Source organism: Chenopodium album, chromosome 14, assembly GCF_948465745.1.
Source record: "Chenopodium album chromosome 14, dcCheAlbu1.1, whole genome shotgun sequence".
NCBI classification, from domain to species: domain Eukaryota; kingdom Viridiplantae; phylum Streptophyta; class Magnoliopsida; order Caryophyllales; family Amaranthaceae; genus Chenopodium; species Chenopodium album.
This window is the reverse complement of record NC_137847.1, coordinates 10,172,033-10,189,398: the sequence shown is the minus strand read 5'-3', so window position 1 is coordinate 10,189,398 and position 17,366 is coordinate 10,172,033. Positions and strand designations below refer to the sequence as shown.

General features: G+C 34.6%; 3 protein-coding genes across 3 annotated transcripts; 1 reads left to right on the top strand and 2 right to left on the bottom strand.

Annotated features, from left to right (window-relative positions):
* The first annotated feature begins 173 nt into the window (after window positions 1-173).
* Window positions 174-1,447, top strand: LOC145578876 (E3 ubiquitin-protein ligase SGR9, amyloplastic-like). The gene has a single exon (XM_081636174.1). The coding sequence runs from the start codon at window positions 301-303 to the stop codon at window positions 1,150-1,152; it is 852 nt and encodes a 283-aa protein (XP_081492300.1). The 5' UTR covers window positions 174-300; the 3' UTR covers window positions 1,153-1,447.
* Window positions 1,448-2,124: 677 nt separating this feature from the next.
* Window positions 2,125-10,162, bottom strand: LOC145580039 (glycerophosphocholine acyltransferase 1-like). Its single transcript, XM_081637357.1, has 8 exons — window positions 9,896-10,162; window positions 9,699-9,797; window positions 9,491-9,548; window positions 9,274-9,374; window positions 5,277-5,372; window positions 5,098-5,191; window positions 3,003-3,240; window positions 2,125-2,814 (listed from the first exon to the last, which is right to left on the bottom strand). Exons 1-8 carry the CDS (start codon window positions 9,983-9,985, stop codon window positions 2,454-2,456), a joined length of 1,137 nt encoding a protein of 378 aa, XP_081493483.1. The 5' UTR covers window positions 9,986-10,162; the 3' UTR covers window positions 2,125-2,453.
* Window positions 10,163-11,852: 1,690 nt separating this feature from the next.
* Window positions 11,853-17,114, bottom strand: LOC145580038 (PHD finger protein ALFIN-LIKE 5-like). Its single transcript, XM_081637356.1, has 5 exons — window positions 16,848-17,114; window positions 16,695-16,727; window positions 15,106-15,334; window positions 14,373-14,514; window positions 11,853-12,424 (listed from the first exon to the last, which is right to left on the bottom strand). The coding sequence occupies exons 1-5, from the start codon at window positions 16,942-16,944 to the stop codon at window positions 12,170-12,172; spliced, it is 756 nt and encodes a 251-aa protein (XP_081493482.1). The 5' UTR covers window positions 16,945-17,114; the 3' UTR covers window positions 11,853-12,169.
* Window positions 17,115-17,366: the final 252 nt, after the last annotated feature.

The window sequence follows — 17,366 nt, the reverse complement described above, 5'->3', positions numbered from 1 at the left end:
ATAGTCGATAATCTCGATATGTGATCAAACACTTGAGTAGCCTTTTGCTTTTCAGATTTTACATTTAACTTTAGAGAATATAAATTTCTAGACTTCTAGCAAAAGGCCTTTGATATAGACTGTGGGTGTTTGCAAAAGAGTCAAAGTAAGGAATTCCTCTGGCCCATACAAACTACAAAAAAAATGTGTATAAAAATGCCCCCACAAATCATCAATTCCTTAATTTACAAAGCTTCTCTTCTCCACTAAAAAAGTTGATGATCACATTTCTCCCAATCCCAAAGAATCCTATACTCAACTATGGCTGACCAATTTACTACAACAACCGAGTCCATAATCATGGCTGCCCTCTCCACACTCACCTCTTCTCAACTTAACTCATTGTCTCATTCTCTTTCCTCCACCTTTCGCCGCCACAACCACCACCTTGCATCCCTCCTCACCTCACCCGCCCTCTTCACTCACACCATCAACCACCTCTACTCCCTCTCCCTCTCTGAGAAATCCCTCCTCGTCGCCCGCCACCTCCTCTCCTTCCTCCACCTCCTTACACCCTTCTTGTTCCCTTCATTGTCCCAAAAGTACATGTCCTCCTCCAGTAGGGTCCGCCTTCGTGATCTTGATTCCGTCCTCTTACTCTTATTCTTCTGTGAAGTCCGCCAGCACCACCCGGCAACCCTAGAGTCAGTATCCCCTGCGCATTGGCAGGGGATCCTGAAGCTGTATGGCTCTGATACCATGTTGAATAACCTATCTACAGGCTTTGCAATGTCCCTAACACCCTATCAGGTGCTAGGGGCATTTGTGGACCTGGTAGTAAAATGCAGGAGATTTGTCAACACCAAAGGGTGCGGCAACGTGATCGAGGCCGGGAAGGAGGTAGCTGCCTCAGTCGACGCAGTGGTGGCATTGCCCTCGATCGAGAGCAGTGGTGGGGTAGAGTGTGTGATATGCAAAGAGGAAATGATAAAAGGGAGGGATGTGTGTGTATTACCATGTGAGCATATATTCCATTGGAAGTGTGTGTTGCCTTGGCTTACTAAAAGAAACACTTGCCCTTGTTGCAGATTTCAGCTGCCAACTGATGATGTGTACGGAGAGATTCAAAGGTTGTGGGATGCCATTGTTAAACTTGGTTTAAGCACAGAATGATATCTTCATATTTTATAAGTGGATGTTAATTTAAGTTTAGGATCAAATATTAACAATTAAGTAGATAGAAATACTGGTATATGTATGTCCCATGTACAGCTTGTTTTTCTAGCTGTTTATACAACTATAATTCGGTGTAGAATTTTTGTTTTATTCTGATTTTTCTGCTTTTTTTTAAAAAAAAATAAAAAAATTATATTTGTGTGTATTTGAGGGGGGTTTTAGGATAGAATTTCCTTGGATAGTAGTAATCATGCAATTGTTCTTATGTTCCGTATATGACAGGTAATTTGTATGGAGTATAGCAGTAATAGCTTAGACATCCAAAATTCCAAATCACATGAAACTTCACTCTTTAGCCAAAATTGCACACGAATTTTGCCAAAATTGCAAATATAATTTATTTTTTTTTTAAAAAAAAATCTTAGACTGGTCATTTTAAAGCTTTGAGTATTAATATTTGTATAAATTATAACACCGAAATACTAAAGACCCACATAATATATTTTTCGTTGCTATAAATTACAAATGATGGTCGAAGTAAAGATTAATTAAAGGGTAAATGCAATGACAGGGATTATTTCATTTTCTTTTTTAAAGAATGAGCTTGATCTAAAATTCTAAATACCATTAAAACTTGTCAAGATATAAGTAGGCTAAAATAGAGTGGTAGATGACAAGGAATTTTTATGTGCCGCATGATGGTGTGTGTAATTGTATCCATGTGACGTAGAGTATAATAAATGGCCACAAAAATGCTTTCTACTTTTGTTATTTTACGCCACCGAAAGGCACTTAATTAAGGCAGGCAGATAACAATGCTAGAATATCTTTTGTGAGAATTGTGACTGTATAATGTACTCATAATGCATAACAGTTACAAAAGGTATAGCCTATAACCTCTTTATCTTAGCCTTTAATTATTTATATATACTAAGTATATATTAGTAAAAAATATACGGTGTATAAATGTATAATCAAAATTAGTACTTGTATACAAATTATATAGTAGAAAACTCATATTGTTACATCGCTGTCATTTACTTCCTATTTATACACGATTAAAAGACATAAACGCAAACATAATTGGAGTCATTAAAAAAAGGAACTCACATCAAGGTTATCACCAAAGCTATACCTGCATGTATCCTCTCTATGCTTGAACAGAGTACGTAGGCAGGAGTTCAGACGAAGTGCAGGCCAAAAACAATACATTTGTTCATTTAAATGAGAATTAAAGGTCATCTATAACAGCAGCTAAAATCAATCATTGATTAAAAGACTTTTAAGTTAAACAACTGTCAAGTTTGTTGCGCATCGTCTGTAGAAGCTGGGTTCTCAAGAGGCGTGGAACTATCAAGCTGGGGCTGGGCTTCAACAGGTTGCACTTCTATATTTTTCTTCTTCTCCTTCATAATCACCTGTCTTGGCATCACTTCTAGCACAAAGCTTCCTCCATTCCAGACAGCGGCAGAGACCTTCAGAATTTGGAAGATCACAGACAGCTCATATGACAGGAAGATGGGAACAGTGAGTGCCATGGTTGCCACGGTAAACAGAGCCTGATAAACTATATACATCAACATTCGATTCTGGTCCCCAAGCAAGCCACTCAGTCGCCACAATATACTGTTTGCCTTTTGAGCTTTCTTTGAAAGTTCCCTACATTATTCAATAAATATTTCAGAAAGTGGACAACCAAACCAATTTAAGTCTTGGAGTATAAAATGGGTGCCCAAATGCTCTTTCAATCATTATAGTCACCATAGGAATCTACACTAAGTTACGGGCTTTCAGTTACTGTCTCTTTCAATGACACAATTCATATTAATATCATTAACCATCAATACCTGTAAGAGGTCATGACTTCTGGATCTCGCATAAGCCTCTGTCTACGCAGCACATTAACTATCAGAAAATAGAGAACTTGCCAAAGGGTGTAAGCAACCAATGGGACTAGAAATAGCCATGTACACAGGTATGATTGGTTTTCCACATAAGGCCATGAGACTCTACGATCAGTTCCTTCAGGATGCATGGCTGCAAAGGTGGTTGGATTCCACCACCGAATTGTAAAGAAAACCAAACCTGAAAAACCACCACATAAGATATTCAAGTTCTGAGCAGCTCAAGAAATAGGCTCTGCTTTCTTTGTAATAGATTGGAAAATCAAAGGAAAAAGAAAAGAAAAAAAAAATGAGGAAGATGAAGATGACCTTAGGGGAAAATTGATAAATGGTTGTATTAGCAGTACAATCAAATCATTACTAAGAGGATTACAAGCCCAGGCCTTTGAGTGGCTGGACACTCCCATTAACAAATTAACACAAAAGAAAAACTTAATGGCAATATTTTAGATTATTGTGGATGACTATACAAAATAGTCATTTTTGGTTCATGCAACCAACCCTACTTATAGGATTAAGGCTTTGATTGATTGATTGAATCACAATATTTTCATAATTCCCTCTCTGTCTAATCTCTTAGATATAGATATAGCAGCTCCCCTCTTTTCTCTATACTAATTCATTTGTTTCCTCTCCAAGCTAATTTGTCTACACAAATTTCTAGTCTAAATAAATACAGACGGAAAATAAAGTAACAAATGAATTTTGAGAAATATTTGAATAGGGTAAAATTTCTGTCTTAACAGTTTATAATATAATAAACTAAATCCTCTAATTCTTTTCCGCAGCTGGATGAAGACACGTGTGTGACATTGACACCTATAGGGTGACGTTTGATAGCGTCGACTTTAATTTGATTGTAGCGTGATGTTTGATGATGTCGCTTAATCCCGTTCAAATATGTTTGAGTGTATATGAACAAGTCGGCACGAATGTGATGTGCTTGTTGACTTATTTTAGAGAGAATTCCGGTAGAGTTTTATGAGCTATTGGGAATAATGATTTTTGAATCCTCTTTTGAAGGAGAAAAAGTATATTGATAGGAGATATGAACTCCTTGATTGGACTTAGTAGGTTTGGGCTAGGCCCTTGTTAAAACTTAAAAGTCTTTTAACCTGGTTCATTTAATTTATATTACAACCCGAACAGTATTTGATTAATTCGGATTATTTATTTGGGTTGGCAAAAATAATCAAAATGTATTATCAACATGATTTAAACCCAAATTTATTTAATTTAATTTAATGTAACACACTCATAAAATTTCCGTGTTTACAAATTACTCCTAACAGACTAACTCTGCACTACCAATATTACCCCACTCCTTATACCTAATGAATTAAACTCTCCCTTTGTGATCATGAAAGCATATAAAGTGTAACCTTCTAAAACATCCTTGCACTAAGTGCAAACTACAAACATTTCACTCCCAGTCTAACTAACAGCTCTTAGTAACTCAATGTATCGTGTATAAAATTACTGACTTCCAGCTACTAAATATGTATCGTAGCACAGGTGTTATTGACTCAAAAGTTGATATGTTCTCAAAAATGTTCTCTCTGAATTGTTCATTGTCCTGTCAATTTACTGAAGCTCCAAAATCGTCATAGCTTGCTAATACCAAATAACCTAATTTTATAAGCACAAAACATAATACCCTGCCAAAGTGTTAATTCCAGTAGAAAAATGCCTCAGAAACCAGTTTATTCTAAATTTTAGAACAACAGATAGGCTCTAAAGTGCAGGTCTCTAATTGCTGAGCCAAAAAGAAGGAACTAGCAAAAAAGACATGCAGAGTTGCAGACAGAAGAAAGGGTGATAGACTGATAATATTTCCGATTCAACTAGGCATAGATTGCCACGACATATGTACAGCAAATTGACACAACTAGTAAACATATGTTTTTAGTTGTTAATATAAAGTAAGCTTCTGGTAGCCAAGACTTGCCATGAAGTATTAAGAGCATAGAGTAGAAAAATGTTTGATAAAAAAATAAAAAAAATAAAAATCATCAGTCTATATGAATTCTTTACTTACCAGGTAATAGGTGAATAAGGACACTAGTAATTTTGTCAATTGAATTAAAAACCAAGCTACATCTCCACACAATAATTGCCCATGCTAAAGGACCCTGCAGTGGCAAGTCAGGAACAGATTAAGATGGATGAAAGGAAATTCCCCAAAGTAGCATAAATAAATAAATAAAAATCACATACCTCAGCAAATGAAAAGCAAACCATAAAAAGCTTTTCATTTTTCGGATACATGAGAAGTGTAACCAAGAATATTGTATTCGCATAGTAGCAAAAATCCTGTTACAAAATGAACAATCACAATGAGAGGCATTTCTTCATATCTTTGATCAAAAAAGTAACAATGAAAAGAGATATGACAACACCTATTAGATATTCTTCCAATAAAAGCTAATCTGTACTGTTCTTATGTACATTAAGTGTCAAGATACATTATGGAATGAAATATGATAAACTTATTGGCCTGAATAAGCAGCAACGTGAAGTAAACCAACAGCTAAGTAACTGCGTCATGATAAACTCTTGTATAATGCATTAGTCAAAAGAAACATTCGAGCTTCAAGATGGTATACAGGTATAAGTTCACTTCATATACCTCCATGGCTCCATTATAGAACTGTAGCCCAAGATAGTCTCAAAAATCAACTATCACCACCCTTTCCTTGTAATAGAATTCTAATAATAGTTGAAGCCTTGAAGAGTTGAAAGTCTTGATGAGAACATTATTTACCAAGTTCTAAGAATACAGTCCTATTTTGTCCAGATATTCTTCAACCTTACTACATCTAAAATGACTCAAGTAATTGGTAATTTGGTATACTTACTGTTATAGTGTATTCAACTTACACCTCAGAATCCCTTTACAAATTCAAGGCATCAAGCTTTGCAGTGTCATTCTCCAGAAAAATTAGACCATTGACATGAGTTCAAGTTATGGGTAGAAACTTTGTCACAAGGTTAAACTATAAATTTTATAACCTAAACAAATGAATTTCAAAATGAAAAATGGAAAAATTATCTCAGAGGCAAAATAAGAAAGGATAAATAATATCAGGAGTCAACATGTTCAGAATTTAGACAGGATAAACCAATATGTAAATAAGCATAGTACATCAACCTATAAGGCCATTACAACATTCACAGTGAGCTCGGGGAAAGTAGCCGACATGGAGATGGTACATGAAAAAATAGAATCCAACAAGCCCTTAATTCCAAGTTTCCTTCTACAACAAGGTCGTGATCTAATCTCCTTTCTCCGTATTTGAGTCAAGTATTAAGTGGATCAGGGAAGAAGAAAACAAAAAAAGCACAATTTGATGCAAGGAATCATCTTCTAATAAAATTGTAAGAAAAGTAAACAAAGGTATGTCCTCTTGATATGGGTTTCCTTCTTAAAGAGAAGGCTAATAAGAGCTTGCCATAAATATCTTGCATGCCTTGAGTCAATTCATTTCTTGAAATTCATTCCAGGATTAATCTAAAAAAAAAAGAAAAAAAAAAATACTTTATACAGAGTATTTATTACCCTTTTTTCTCAAAATTGGGCAATGGCTTATCATTATATTACGCCTTTCGAGTTCCAACTTTTCTTCTACTTCCATTTTCTCAAGAACAATCATTAGTCATAAGATCTCAACAGATATGGACATATAATGATACCATAGGATAAAGAACAGATATTCTTACATTATTTTAACACCTATGAACTACCAAAAGAAAAAAAATAAATTCCAGCTGTACTTAAACTTCTAAACCAGAAGCAAAAAGCCCCAAGGTCACTAACGGCATGTTTGGTAGCCAGTAATAAGCATGTGTTTTCTTCATGTTTTTTCATTACCACCCATTACCACTTGGGAGGAGGTATTAGGTGAAAATGAAAATTTCAATAGAAAAATGGTCAATTACGGGGGTGCTAGTATTACTATGGGAATGAACCTTGAATCTGCTTATAAATTTACAAATGAATTCATTCCCATTACCATCATTTATGGCCACCTACCAAATGGGCCATAAGAGAAATGCACATCAGACTATATAGACGCAAATTCCCTAGCTCTCCAATACACAAGCTATGAGTCACACATTACCTTGAATTGCCACGATTATTTTGAGATGCTTGACTTGCACTATGTTCCTTGAAAATTTAAATCTGCTTTAAGGATGACAGGTTTAATGTTATCCACAACAATTTAAGCACAATAGCACCTCCACATACAGCCTTACATGGTTACATCCATATTATTCACCAACGCTTCCTGTACAGCTCCCATAGTCCCATCCAAGTTGTAAACACCAATAATACAAGGCAACATAATTTTTTATTTGATTGCGTAAAATTTATTAGTTAGTCTCTTTCAGTAACTATTATATAATTTTATTGGCAGAACTTAAAATCTTATTTACTTGAAAATGAATCTCTTAATACATAAACTTTTCATTGAAGAAAATTATGATACAAGGATGTTCATAGCACTCTCCAGTCCAAATTATAAAATTTTAAAAAAATAAAATATAAAAAAGGTTTCATAAGGGTTTGATTTCATTTCCAAGGCTTTAGTTTCTCCTTGTGCAATACACAGCCTACGTATGGACATAAACAACAGTAAAACATGAACTCACCTCTCGATACAATAATACAAGAAATCAAAGAAAGAGAAATTTTCTATTCAAAACTAATAAAACAGGTCAGGACAAGGCCAAAAGGGATTCTCAACTTTTATAGTTTATACACATCGATACTTGGTTAAGCTCCCATTCACACCACAATACTTCTCCTCCCCATACAAAGATCTAATAGACAAAAATAATACAGCAGGTCAATCCTACGGTGACATAGTAAAAAGAAAAAACTTTTTGAGGTGGCAGGATATTTTCTCAAGTATGCACTTTTATCAAGATAAGCCTAGGTTATTCAACATTTTCCAAAAGAACCATTTGCTAGAAAAGCCTATATTCACCAAAAAATGTCTAACTACACAAGTACTACTTTGAAAAAAAACAATACTAACCACATTTTGAAACTTGAGAAGGTTGGGATAAAAGGGGTAATGAGGTGAGAGAAGATAAGGGGATACATTTTATCTATGTTTTGTTTGAATTAGATGATTGCAACATGTATGACCTGCTAAGGTATGAAATTTTGGTGTTTTATCTAAAGTATTCCAGTACAGGAGAAGTGAGTTAGCAAGCTTCAGAACTCAACAAATTGTACTTCTTGTACAAAACTACAAATTATTATTTAGGGGGGAAAAAAAAAAAAAAGAACTGCTTCCTTTTTTCTTTTGTAACTTAAAATACTTTAACTGACTTTAGTAAGGGTTTTAAGAAGCACCAACAAAAATGATTTCTTCATCAGTTACTAAAGTACTGCAGTATAATTCAGTAACCGTCAAAGATAAGAGGTTTCTATAAAACACCCTTCCATTCATTTAGGGGTCGTTTGGTTAGATCATTTGGAATGGGTTAGAATAGAGTTAGAATCCATTCCATCTAGTTTTTTGTTTGGTTGAGGTTTTTAGTAACGGAATCTCGTACCCAAGGGGTTCTAAACCCCCCCCCCCCCCCCCCCCAATAACCACCCCTCCCCCTAAGATTCACAATCCATTCTATTAATGAAGGATAGAATCCATTCCAACAATAAACCAAACAACTTTGGACTATTATGGGTTTTAGAACCCATACCTCTCTAGTATGAGATTTCATACCAATTCATTCCAATTTGATGAACCAAAAAACTTTAGGACCACTATTGACTAACAAATGGCTGAATTGGCTGATCTTAGAGAGCACTTCTCAATTAAGGTACACTACACATATTAGAGTTAAACTTGACAGTAAAAATTGCAATTGGAAAACCAGCACAACTTTAGGCCCGTACAGCTCACGGAATTTAAGTTGCTTAACTTACCAATAGAAGCCATGTTTTATCATCCATATAAGTATATTACAAAGTCCAATGTTGCTCAATAAGGTTCATGCATAATTCGCCCAATATCTCCTTAAATTCATTGAGAAATGCCACCATGCATTACATAAGTGGAATGAATAGTGGACTACAAAATCAATCGGAACTCGCTAAATTATAGAATAAACAATGCCTTGATACATACTTTACTACTCTGTAACATACCATTAATGTGTAATGAAATAATAAATTGTTGGTAGTTGAGACCAGATTTACCAAAAGATAGTAATGCCACTTCTTGTACCGATAGTAAATCCATCTCAGTGGAACAAATATGACATAAAATAGACAGTACACAATAGGAACATCTTGTGGCCCTGAAAAATTAAAAATTGGACAATAAGTACTACGATTTAACAACCTAAATCTACACCTAAAACAAAATAAATGCTGCAAAACAAAAATTCAGATTGGTAAGAAATTAAAGACTCACTTGCCCCAAGTAGAAAGCAAAATCCTCCAAACCCAAGTACACCACACAGATAAGTAACCTGCGATCAAACAATAAATCACAAAAACCCCACAAAATTTCAGCTGCACATTTAAACAAACACCTTACATACATTCAATAAATTAATAGTACACAACCAGAACCCAGATGCCAAAACAACTCAAAATCTATAAATAACCATTAAAAATACCTTATTGATGAATCTTTCGTGTTCTTCAGCTTGTTTGGCAATCCTTTCAGCATGTTCAGAGATAATCTTCTTCGTTTTCTCTCTAGTTTCTGCAACTTTCTTCAATAATTAAACATACCCATTTCAGAATCAATCACAAAAAAACCAACAAATTTGAAAATAATCAAAGAAAAAACCAGAAAAATTGGTGGGGTTACCTTAGATCGATCCTTTAACCTCTGTTTAACTTTCTCAAATGAATGTTCATATTCATTGATTTCTTCAAATCCCTCATCACTGCTGGGCATTTTGAATCCTTTACTTCCTAATTAAGGTTGCTCAAAATTGTTCAATGGATCAATCAATAAGATTTTACAAATTTCTAAAATTGGAAGTTTTTTTATGCAAAATTTGATATCGAGAATATTCAATTAAGTGAATTTTGGGTATTCTGACAAGATTATTGTTAGCAATACACGTCAAAATAAAAAATAAAAATATAAAGGTGGTAAATAAAAAAGATTATCTATCGATTGAATCTGTTCATACGTGGAGTCGTGGACAGTGTAGATACTGTCCACGTATGAATCTTGGAACTTACTGTTTTTATTTGCCAAATTATTGCAGATTTTTCTAGAAAGAATATTGTTTTAACTTTGAAGTATGGTCTCAATTTGTTTTGCCTCTTTTTCTTTTTTTGTCATTGAATTTAATTTGGCTAGACTCAACAATGGGGTTGGACTAATTCGGGCAAGTCCAATTGGGTTTTAAGTCGGATCGTGTTAATGCGAGTTTTGGTTTTAATTCATGTATAGTATATTTATATTCGATTTTATAGACTATTAACTATTAAGTTGGTTGGTTTGTCAAAAAAAAAAAAAAAAAAAAAAAAAAAACTATGAAGTTGGTCAAGTAACGGGTCAAGACTTTGGATACGTATTAGATCGGATCGACCTTTGAACACTAGGGTCATCATAACGTTATAAGGAAACTTATGAAAAATTGAAAACAATTTCAGCATTGCAATTGGATTAATGACTTCCAGGTTTTGAGAAGTATCCTCTGTGCATCAGAATTTAGACAATTTATGCTCAATGAATGATTTGTATGTATCTATTTAGTAATCCTAGCATTTCTGAACCAACAATAACCCAAAAAGATCATGTCCTTGTAAGATCATGACTTGTTATAAATAAATAGTGTTATTAAATTAGTAAGAGATTAAACTTCTCTTTGCATCTTAAACTTGCATCATTCTGATTCTATCCACTTAGTCTTGCCTCTATAAACTAACCCAATCTGCACCACTTCAGACATTCAGAGGGTTCATAGTTCCTGTTGTAAACTCTAAAGGCTGTGCTCGGTTGGTGGATGGTTAGCATGAAGGTGAACCGTGGCATAAAAAATGGCAAATTGCTCTGTTGTGAAGTCTAGTATTATAAGGTACATCGTTGTCAAATGTCAAGTTGCCTCTTACCCTACCGAAGTTACTTCTGTAGCAGTTAGGGCATAGCTTGTCGTCAGAGAGTCAGATTACAGGAAGGATAACAGGATCAGACACCAAGCATTGGAGCAATCCCAACCACAAATTGTTAAAACTTGGGGCTGCATTCTGCCAGCTTGGAAGGGCAATTTGCTCTTATCTTATGGTGGAATAAGGCTTTTGTAGTGCAGGCTAGATTGTGGAGACACCAATTTTGCTGAAGTGAGTCATGCTTATTGCTTAGCATCATAAGTTGAATAACTCAGAAAAATCTGTTGGGTTATGACAGTCCCTCGAATACCACTCGAGTTTAGCGTCCTATCCTAACATGTAAAAAGGTAAAATATTGTTCACCTAGAGCACAACCTGAACAGGGTTAGAACCACAAGGGTAGCGATTCGGAGTGCATGGATTTGTTACATGATCACTCCCAACTTTTAACAATAAGAATCAAATTGAAGAAACATGCATATACAGATTACAGAACAGCAACTTGAAAACTCTTAATTGCAGGTTTGGTGCTCCAGCTATTCTCAAGGTCAACTGGGGCCTTGACCAATTTTCTTATCTGCCTGTGCAAATCCATTTAAAAAAAAAAAAAAAAAAAAAAAAAAAAAAAAAAAAAAAAAAAAAAAAAAAAAACAACAACACAGAAAATACTACGGAGTAACAATTAAGAAACAGGAAGCAGATTAAAGAACTCTGGACACACAATAAATTGCATTCTTCTGAAAATCAACAACTGATTTCAGAATAGTGGAAAATAGTTAGTGACAGGGTACTTCCTACAACGTAGATTACAAATCTGAATGCACAGTTGATAAGATAACATAGTGATCTGCAAGCTAACTGATAGAATAAACATAATTCTAGACACACGTCTGGACACAAATGTAACACCTGATAACGCATGACACTAAGAGCTACCACCTACACAATTAGCAGAATAACCACAAACGAGTGGAAGTACAATAGAAGTGATGAGAATTGCCAACTTGAAACAAAAAGATCAAGGCCTTGCTCTTTTGTTGCTGCATGATGGGCACTTGTACTGCTTGATATGCTCAGCCCTAGCTGGAGTGATCTTTACACACTTCCCATGGAACCATCTCTCACATATATCACAGCAAATCCAGAACTCATCTGAAGCATAATTATCTCCACAAGCCCCGCAAAGCGTATCGCCATGTTCCTCTTCAAAATCCTCATCCAAACCATCTTCTTCATCCTTTTGTGGTTGTGGCCCTTTTGAAGAATACTTGGCCTGCGATTTAAAGTCTCTCACTATAATTCAATAAAACAAATGAAAAGGGAAATTGAAAATTTTGATCACAGCATTTAGTAACAACGTAATTTCAAATAATGCTACACCTTATGACCAGTTCATTACACAGCCATCGAATGTAAAAATGGTGAAATGCAAGTATGCAACAATTTACTCCAAGACCATTCATTGATAGCTACATAGTGTAGTCATGCAATAAAATCAGATTTAAACATTGATGTCAGCCACAGTTTTTTTGAAAGACAATGCCCCATGTGACTGTAATTACAAGCACTGCAAAATGAGCCTATTACAGAACCCAATGGCCCCACTAGCAGATGCAAAAAAGGTTGAAACATGAACTAATGAGCACAAAAGGCAGGTTCTTCATGAGCAGACCTAACCTTCACTGGACCTTTCTTTTCTGCCAGTGAAATAACAAAAAATTCTTAAGACTGAAAAACTGTTAGGCACATGTCACTTCACCTTGTATTTTACTGAAAAACTGATTTTTACTAATTAAATTTAAACTACTTTTAACTAAAACTGATGATATTGATGAAACCTAATTTTAACAGATCAGGTGATCAAAACTTGACTTTTGCTAATAATCTAATTCAGCGGAGTTTTTATCACATGACTAAAACTGTTAAAATTTTTGCTAATGAAAAACTAATTTTTACTTATCATAGCATACTTTTAATGTAATTGAATTTCTACAAGTCCAAAAGCACCAACACCACCAAGCCTTACAATATCATCATCAGAAAACCAATTTACTAATTACAGACAAGAATCCAATAAAAGATAGCAGTGATAAGATAGCAGTGATACATTGTCCAACCAAGCAACAATAACTTACATCGCAAGTTCTAGAAAAACAAAAATCATGTCAATGGTGATTTTCTTCAGAATAAGTAGTTTTAATCAAAACAAAATCCAGCAAACAGTACAAAGACACAAAAGATGTTTCAAATAATAATACATTTAGACCAGTTTTATTATCTATTAGAGATTGTGAGCCGGCACAGCACCAGGATGACATAGTATAGAACTTTTCTCATTGCAATAAATGCCCCTTACTCCCAAAAAAAACATGGAAGAAAATATATTCAACAAGAAAAAATTGAAGTTACTACCTAATCCTAATGCTCATTTGAGAACTTGATTTGTTTTTCTGAAAAGCTATATAACAAGAATGGATTTGCACACAATAGTATAAAGTATCACCAGGAAAAAACTCTTAAGCATGGGTCTACCGGGCTAGTATCATCAGGAACAAGGATAGGTCTACCCAAGTACTCAGCTAGCCATGGGTGAATATCAATAAAGCAACACTGATATGGAGTTATGGACACAACACAGCATAGTGAGATGAATCTATTCAAGAAGCTTTGACTAAGTTTTATTTTACCAGCTCGTAATCTACTGCAACATTCCCCCAAATAGAAGGAATACCATTTACAAAAAGAAAACCAAAAATTTGTCGACAACAATACTCATATTCTTGGTGTATAACACTACAACATCCAGTTGAGATAATACCATGTGGAAATATAAGATTCATAACTCACCGAATGATATCTAAGATAAATAAGATAAAGTAGTATTTGAGCTTACTACAGTTGCCTGGTACTAGACATCAACATGACACAAAAAAACAAGATATGGAGGTCTCCATTCTCTAAGACTCTAACTGCAGGCAAATTATGATTTTATCATTCACACAAAAGAAATACTAAGGATATGCTCATCCATGGACATGTTCTATCTCATAGACATAGTACCAACATAATCATTCCCCTTGGATGAATTATTGATTTTCCAATAGACATACACATCAGTTATCTCCAATTCTCATTGCACATATCAATTTCTGTAATTAATGCAACTACCCATACAGTGATGAACGTTTTGCAAAGATAACTAACAAATAAACATGACTTACTGATTTTGAGTTTGATTTGGATTTGGTGCTGCTGTTGTTTGAAACTGATGTCTTCTCTTTGGAATTTGATTGCTTCTTTGCATTTCCACTTACAACCTCAAATATTGTAGGTAAGTCATTGATCATATTAAACAGACGCTTCCTGCAAAATAGATGAGAAAATACAAATTTGATGATGATGATGATAGCACTGCCAATAGTATCTTAAATAATAACAACAGAAACAATAACAGCAATAAACACAAAGATAATAACAATCTGACCAAAAAAATATATATATACAATTAAAGCTACGCATAATATCCCAATATTGAAAAACTTTTTTAAAAGATAAAAAATGTTGCAAAACTGAAAGGCAAGGGGGAGATGAAGAAATCATCTGCGTTCAATAGTTATGGCTGCACTCTGAAAATGCTTACCAAACCAGCAAGTCACCATCAAAGAAAAGGCCATTTGTGTTTCCATTCCTCTCATTTCTCTTGATTATATAACCAGGGTTGTATAACCAGGGTTGAATAAAAGAAGAAGAAGAAGAAAAAGAAAAAGCAGGTTTCATAAATTGTGAGACAAATTTCAGTTAGGACTTCACAAAAACAGCTGATAACAATGCTAATTGTACAGAGTGAAGCAATTGGTATGCTATATCATGGGAACTTCCCAAGATACCCTGAATCAGGTGTTGCAATAAATTCTGGCACTACATAATTTGAGTAGAAAGGAGAAAAGTAAATACCTATCAGATTTTTCGAAACCAAATCTGGCACCAAAGTAGAAGGCAACAGAAAGCAACCATGCATCACTATGAACAGCAACAAGCGACAGCCAGTCCTTTGATTGCATGCCATCTCTGGCGAAGTTAATACCCAAAGCAGGCTCAGGGAGTTCTGGAGGCACCTCTTCTGCTGGCAAGTTCACTTCCCACTGCTCATTTGGAAATCCATATAGACAAAGGTTCTCCTTCTCTGCAAAATGCACTAGTTAAGCAAGCCAAACAAAGCATTCACTGCCAACCTGCTACAACAATTATTAAAGCAAGCAAGCCAATTGGTGCTAGGTAAAATAAATAGGGGGGCAGGGTGGGGGGAGAAAAGAGCACAACAACTACCACTACTTGGACTGCAGGCAAATAACAACAGAAAAATTTATTAATTGAATCACAGGTGTAGATAGAAACTAATATACTCGGTACCAGATACAAAAATGTACACTTTTTTCAGAGTTACCACTTTAACCTGAACACAAATCAGAACTAACTCATCACAATCCAAAACCTTTGACCACCTAATCTTTCTACACAAAATGAACGCCAAACACCTTTTCATACCATAAATGGTTTAAAAGCTTGACAACATACAGTCATTACTAGTATAGCTCAAATATGCATATAAATCATACTCCCTTTGTTTCTCAATAGATGCATCACTTTGACTTTTTGCATTGTTTATATACTTACTTTGACCACCAATAACTTTAATTATATGTTAGCGAAAATCTGAATATATATATATATATAAGATGACATTAATTTTATATATTAGTAAAAAATAACATGGTTAAAGTAAAAATATAAATAGGGTAAAATTCAAACACAGGAAGTACTAAACAGACATGGACTGATGGACATCCACTCATAATGGATAGCTTATTAAGAAATCTTACTGTAATACAAAGAATCAAGCATAACCCGAAAATGGAAACGAGGCAAAGAAGGAAACACAAAGGAAAGGTAATTTTTTAAAGCCAACCAGCAGCAAAGTAACCAATCCACCAATCCAAATTTCCTCATAGTAGAGAGTTATCTAGAACCCAAAATCTCTACTGTTAGAATGCAGCTTGTAAAAGCTACTTTAAACATGAAAGACCAAACATTCAAGAGCTCAAAGAAACTAACATGACAAACCCAATGTATTAAATTCGAAAGCTACTAATAAAACAATAAAATTGCGAAAATGGAATCGAAAAATCTGGCGAAGCATAGATAATAGAGTAATCGCTACAGTTTACTGAGACAACACAATAAGTCTTATTTATATACACTAAAACAGAAATAATCAAACAGTAATCAACTGCTAAAAAAAAAGTTAGCCAATATAAATAGCATTATCATTAAAAAAAGAAAAAGATTAATTCCTTTTCCTAATTTCGGGACCCAAAAAGCGCAAAGAATAATCAATTGAACAAACATTACATGCTAAATCTACACATTAATCAACATTCAACAAAATCTAGTGCACACTATAATAATAATTAGCTCCCAGAAAATTTCAAAAATTAAGCAGAAATTCAACATCAAATCCCAAAAATAATGATAAGAACCCTAACCTGGGTCACATTGCTGGTAAAATTCTTCAACATCTGCAACAAAAAAACCCAGAAAATTCAACGGTTAATACAAACACAAAATCAAAGAACCCTAAAAAATTACTGCGCTAAATAAAAAATCAAATAATGGGGTTGAAAAATCTCGAGTAATACCAGTAGTAAGAGCTTTGATCATGCCAGCTCTTCGACCCTTGAAATCTCTGAAAACCTCTTCAACAGTTCGAGGATTGTACTGTGTATTTCCGTCCATATTTTTTGATTTTCCCTCGAAATCTAAAGAGGGGTTTTGGTTCAAATTTGAGCAGGAAGTAGAGAGAGAAAGAGAGCAAAGAGGAGAGAGAAAGAGAGGAGAAGAAGAGAGAGAGTATTCAAAGTGTGTGTGCTGAGAAATTTAATTAGCAGAGATGACCAGAAATTATTAACATTCGGTTTATTTTAAGCTGAAGCAGGAACAGCAGCGAAGTACCTGAAGCAAAAAAGAGAGGAAAAATTAAAAAAAAAGTTAATTGAAGGTCTCGGCCTCGGCCTTGGATGTGGATGTCAACTAGCTGTAAGTTTCGTGAAAGATGCTGATACGGATTAGTGTCATAGTGGACTAGTGGGTGGGTATTGGGGTCTATGGATTATGGCTCGTATTTAAATCCTGTCTAGATTAATGATTTTTACGAGTAT

Bases quoted from the DNA above. Each gene is read 5' to 3' on its own strand.
- LOC145580038 (XM_081637356.1), bottom strand. From the start codon at position 16,944: ATGGACGGAAATACACAGTACAATCCTCGAACTGTTGAAGAGGTTTTC. The intron at 15,335-16,694 runs GTTAGGGTTCTT...TGCATTTTGCAG, and splicing joins TTACCAGCAATGTGACCCAG to AGAAGGAGAACCTTTGTCTA. The intron at 14,515-15,105 runs GTATTTACTTTT...TCTATTTTGCAG, and splicing joins GGTTTCGAAAAATCTGATAG to GAAGCGTCTGTTTAATATGA.
- LOC145580039 (XM_081637357.1), bottom strand. From the start codon at position 9,985: ATGCCCAGCAGTGATGAGGGATTTGAAGAAATCAATGAATATGAACAT. The intron at 9,375-9,490 runs GTGAGTCTTTAA...TTAATTTTTCAG, and splicing joins TTGCTTTCTACTTGGGGCAA to GGCCACAAGATGTTCCTATT. The intron at 3,241-5,097 runs GTAAGTAAAGAA...GTGGTTTTTCAG, and splicing joins CCTTATTCACCTATTACCTG to GTTTGGTTTTCTTTACAATT.
- LOC145578876 (XM_081636174.1), top strand. From the start codon at position 301: ATGGCTGACCAATTTACTACAACAACCGAGTCCATAATCATGGCTGCC.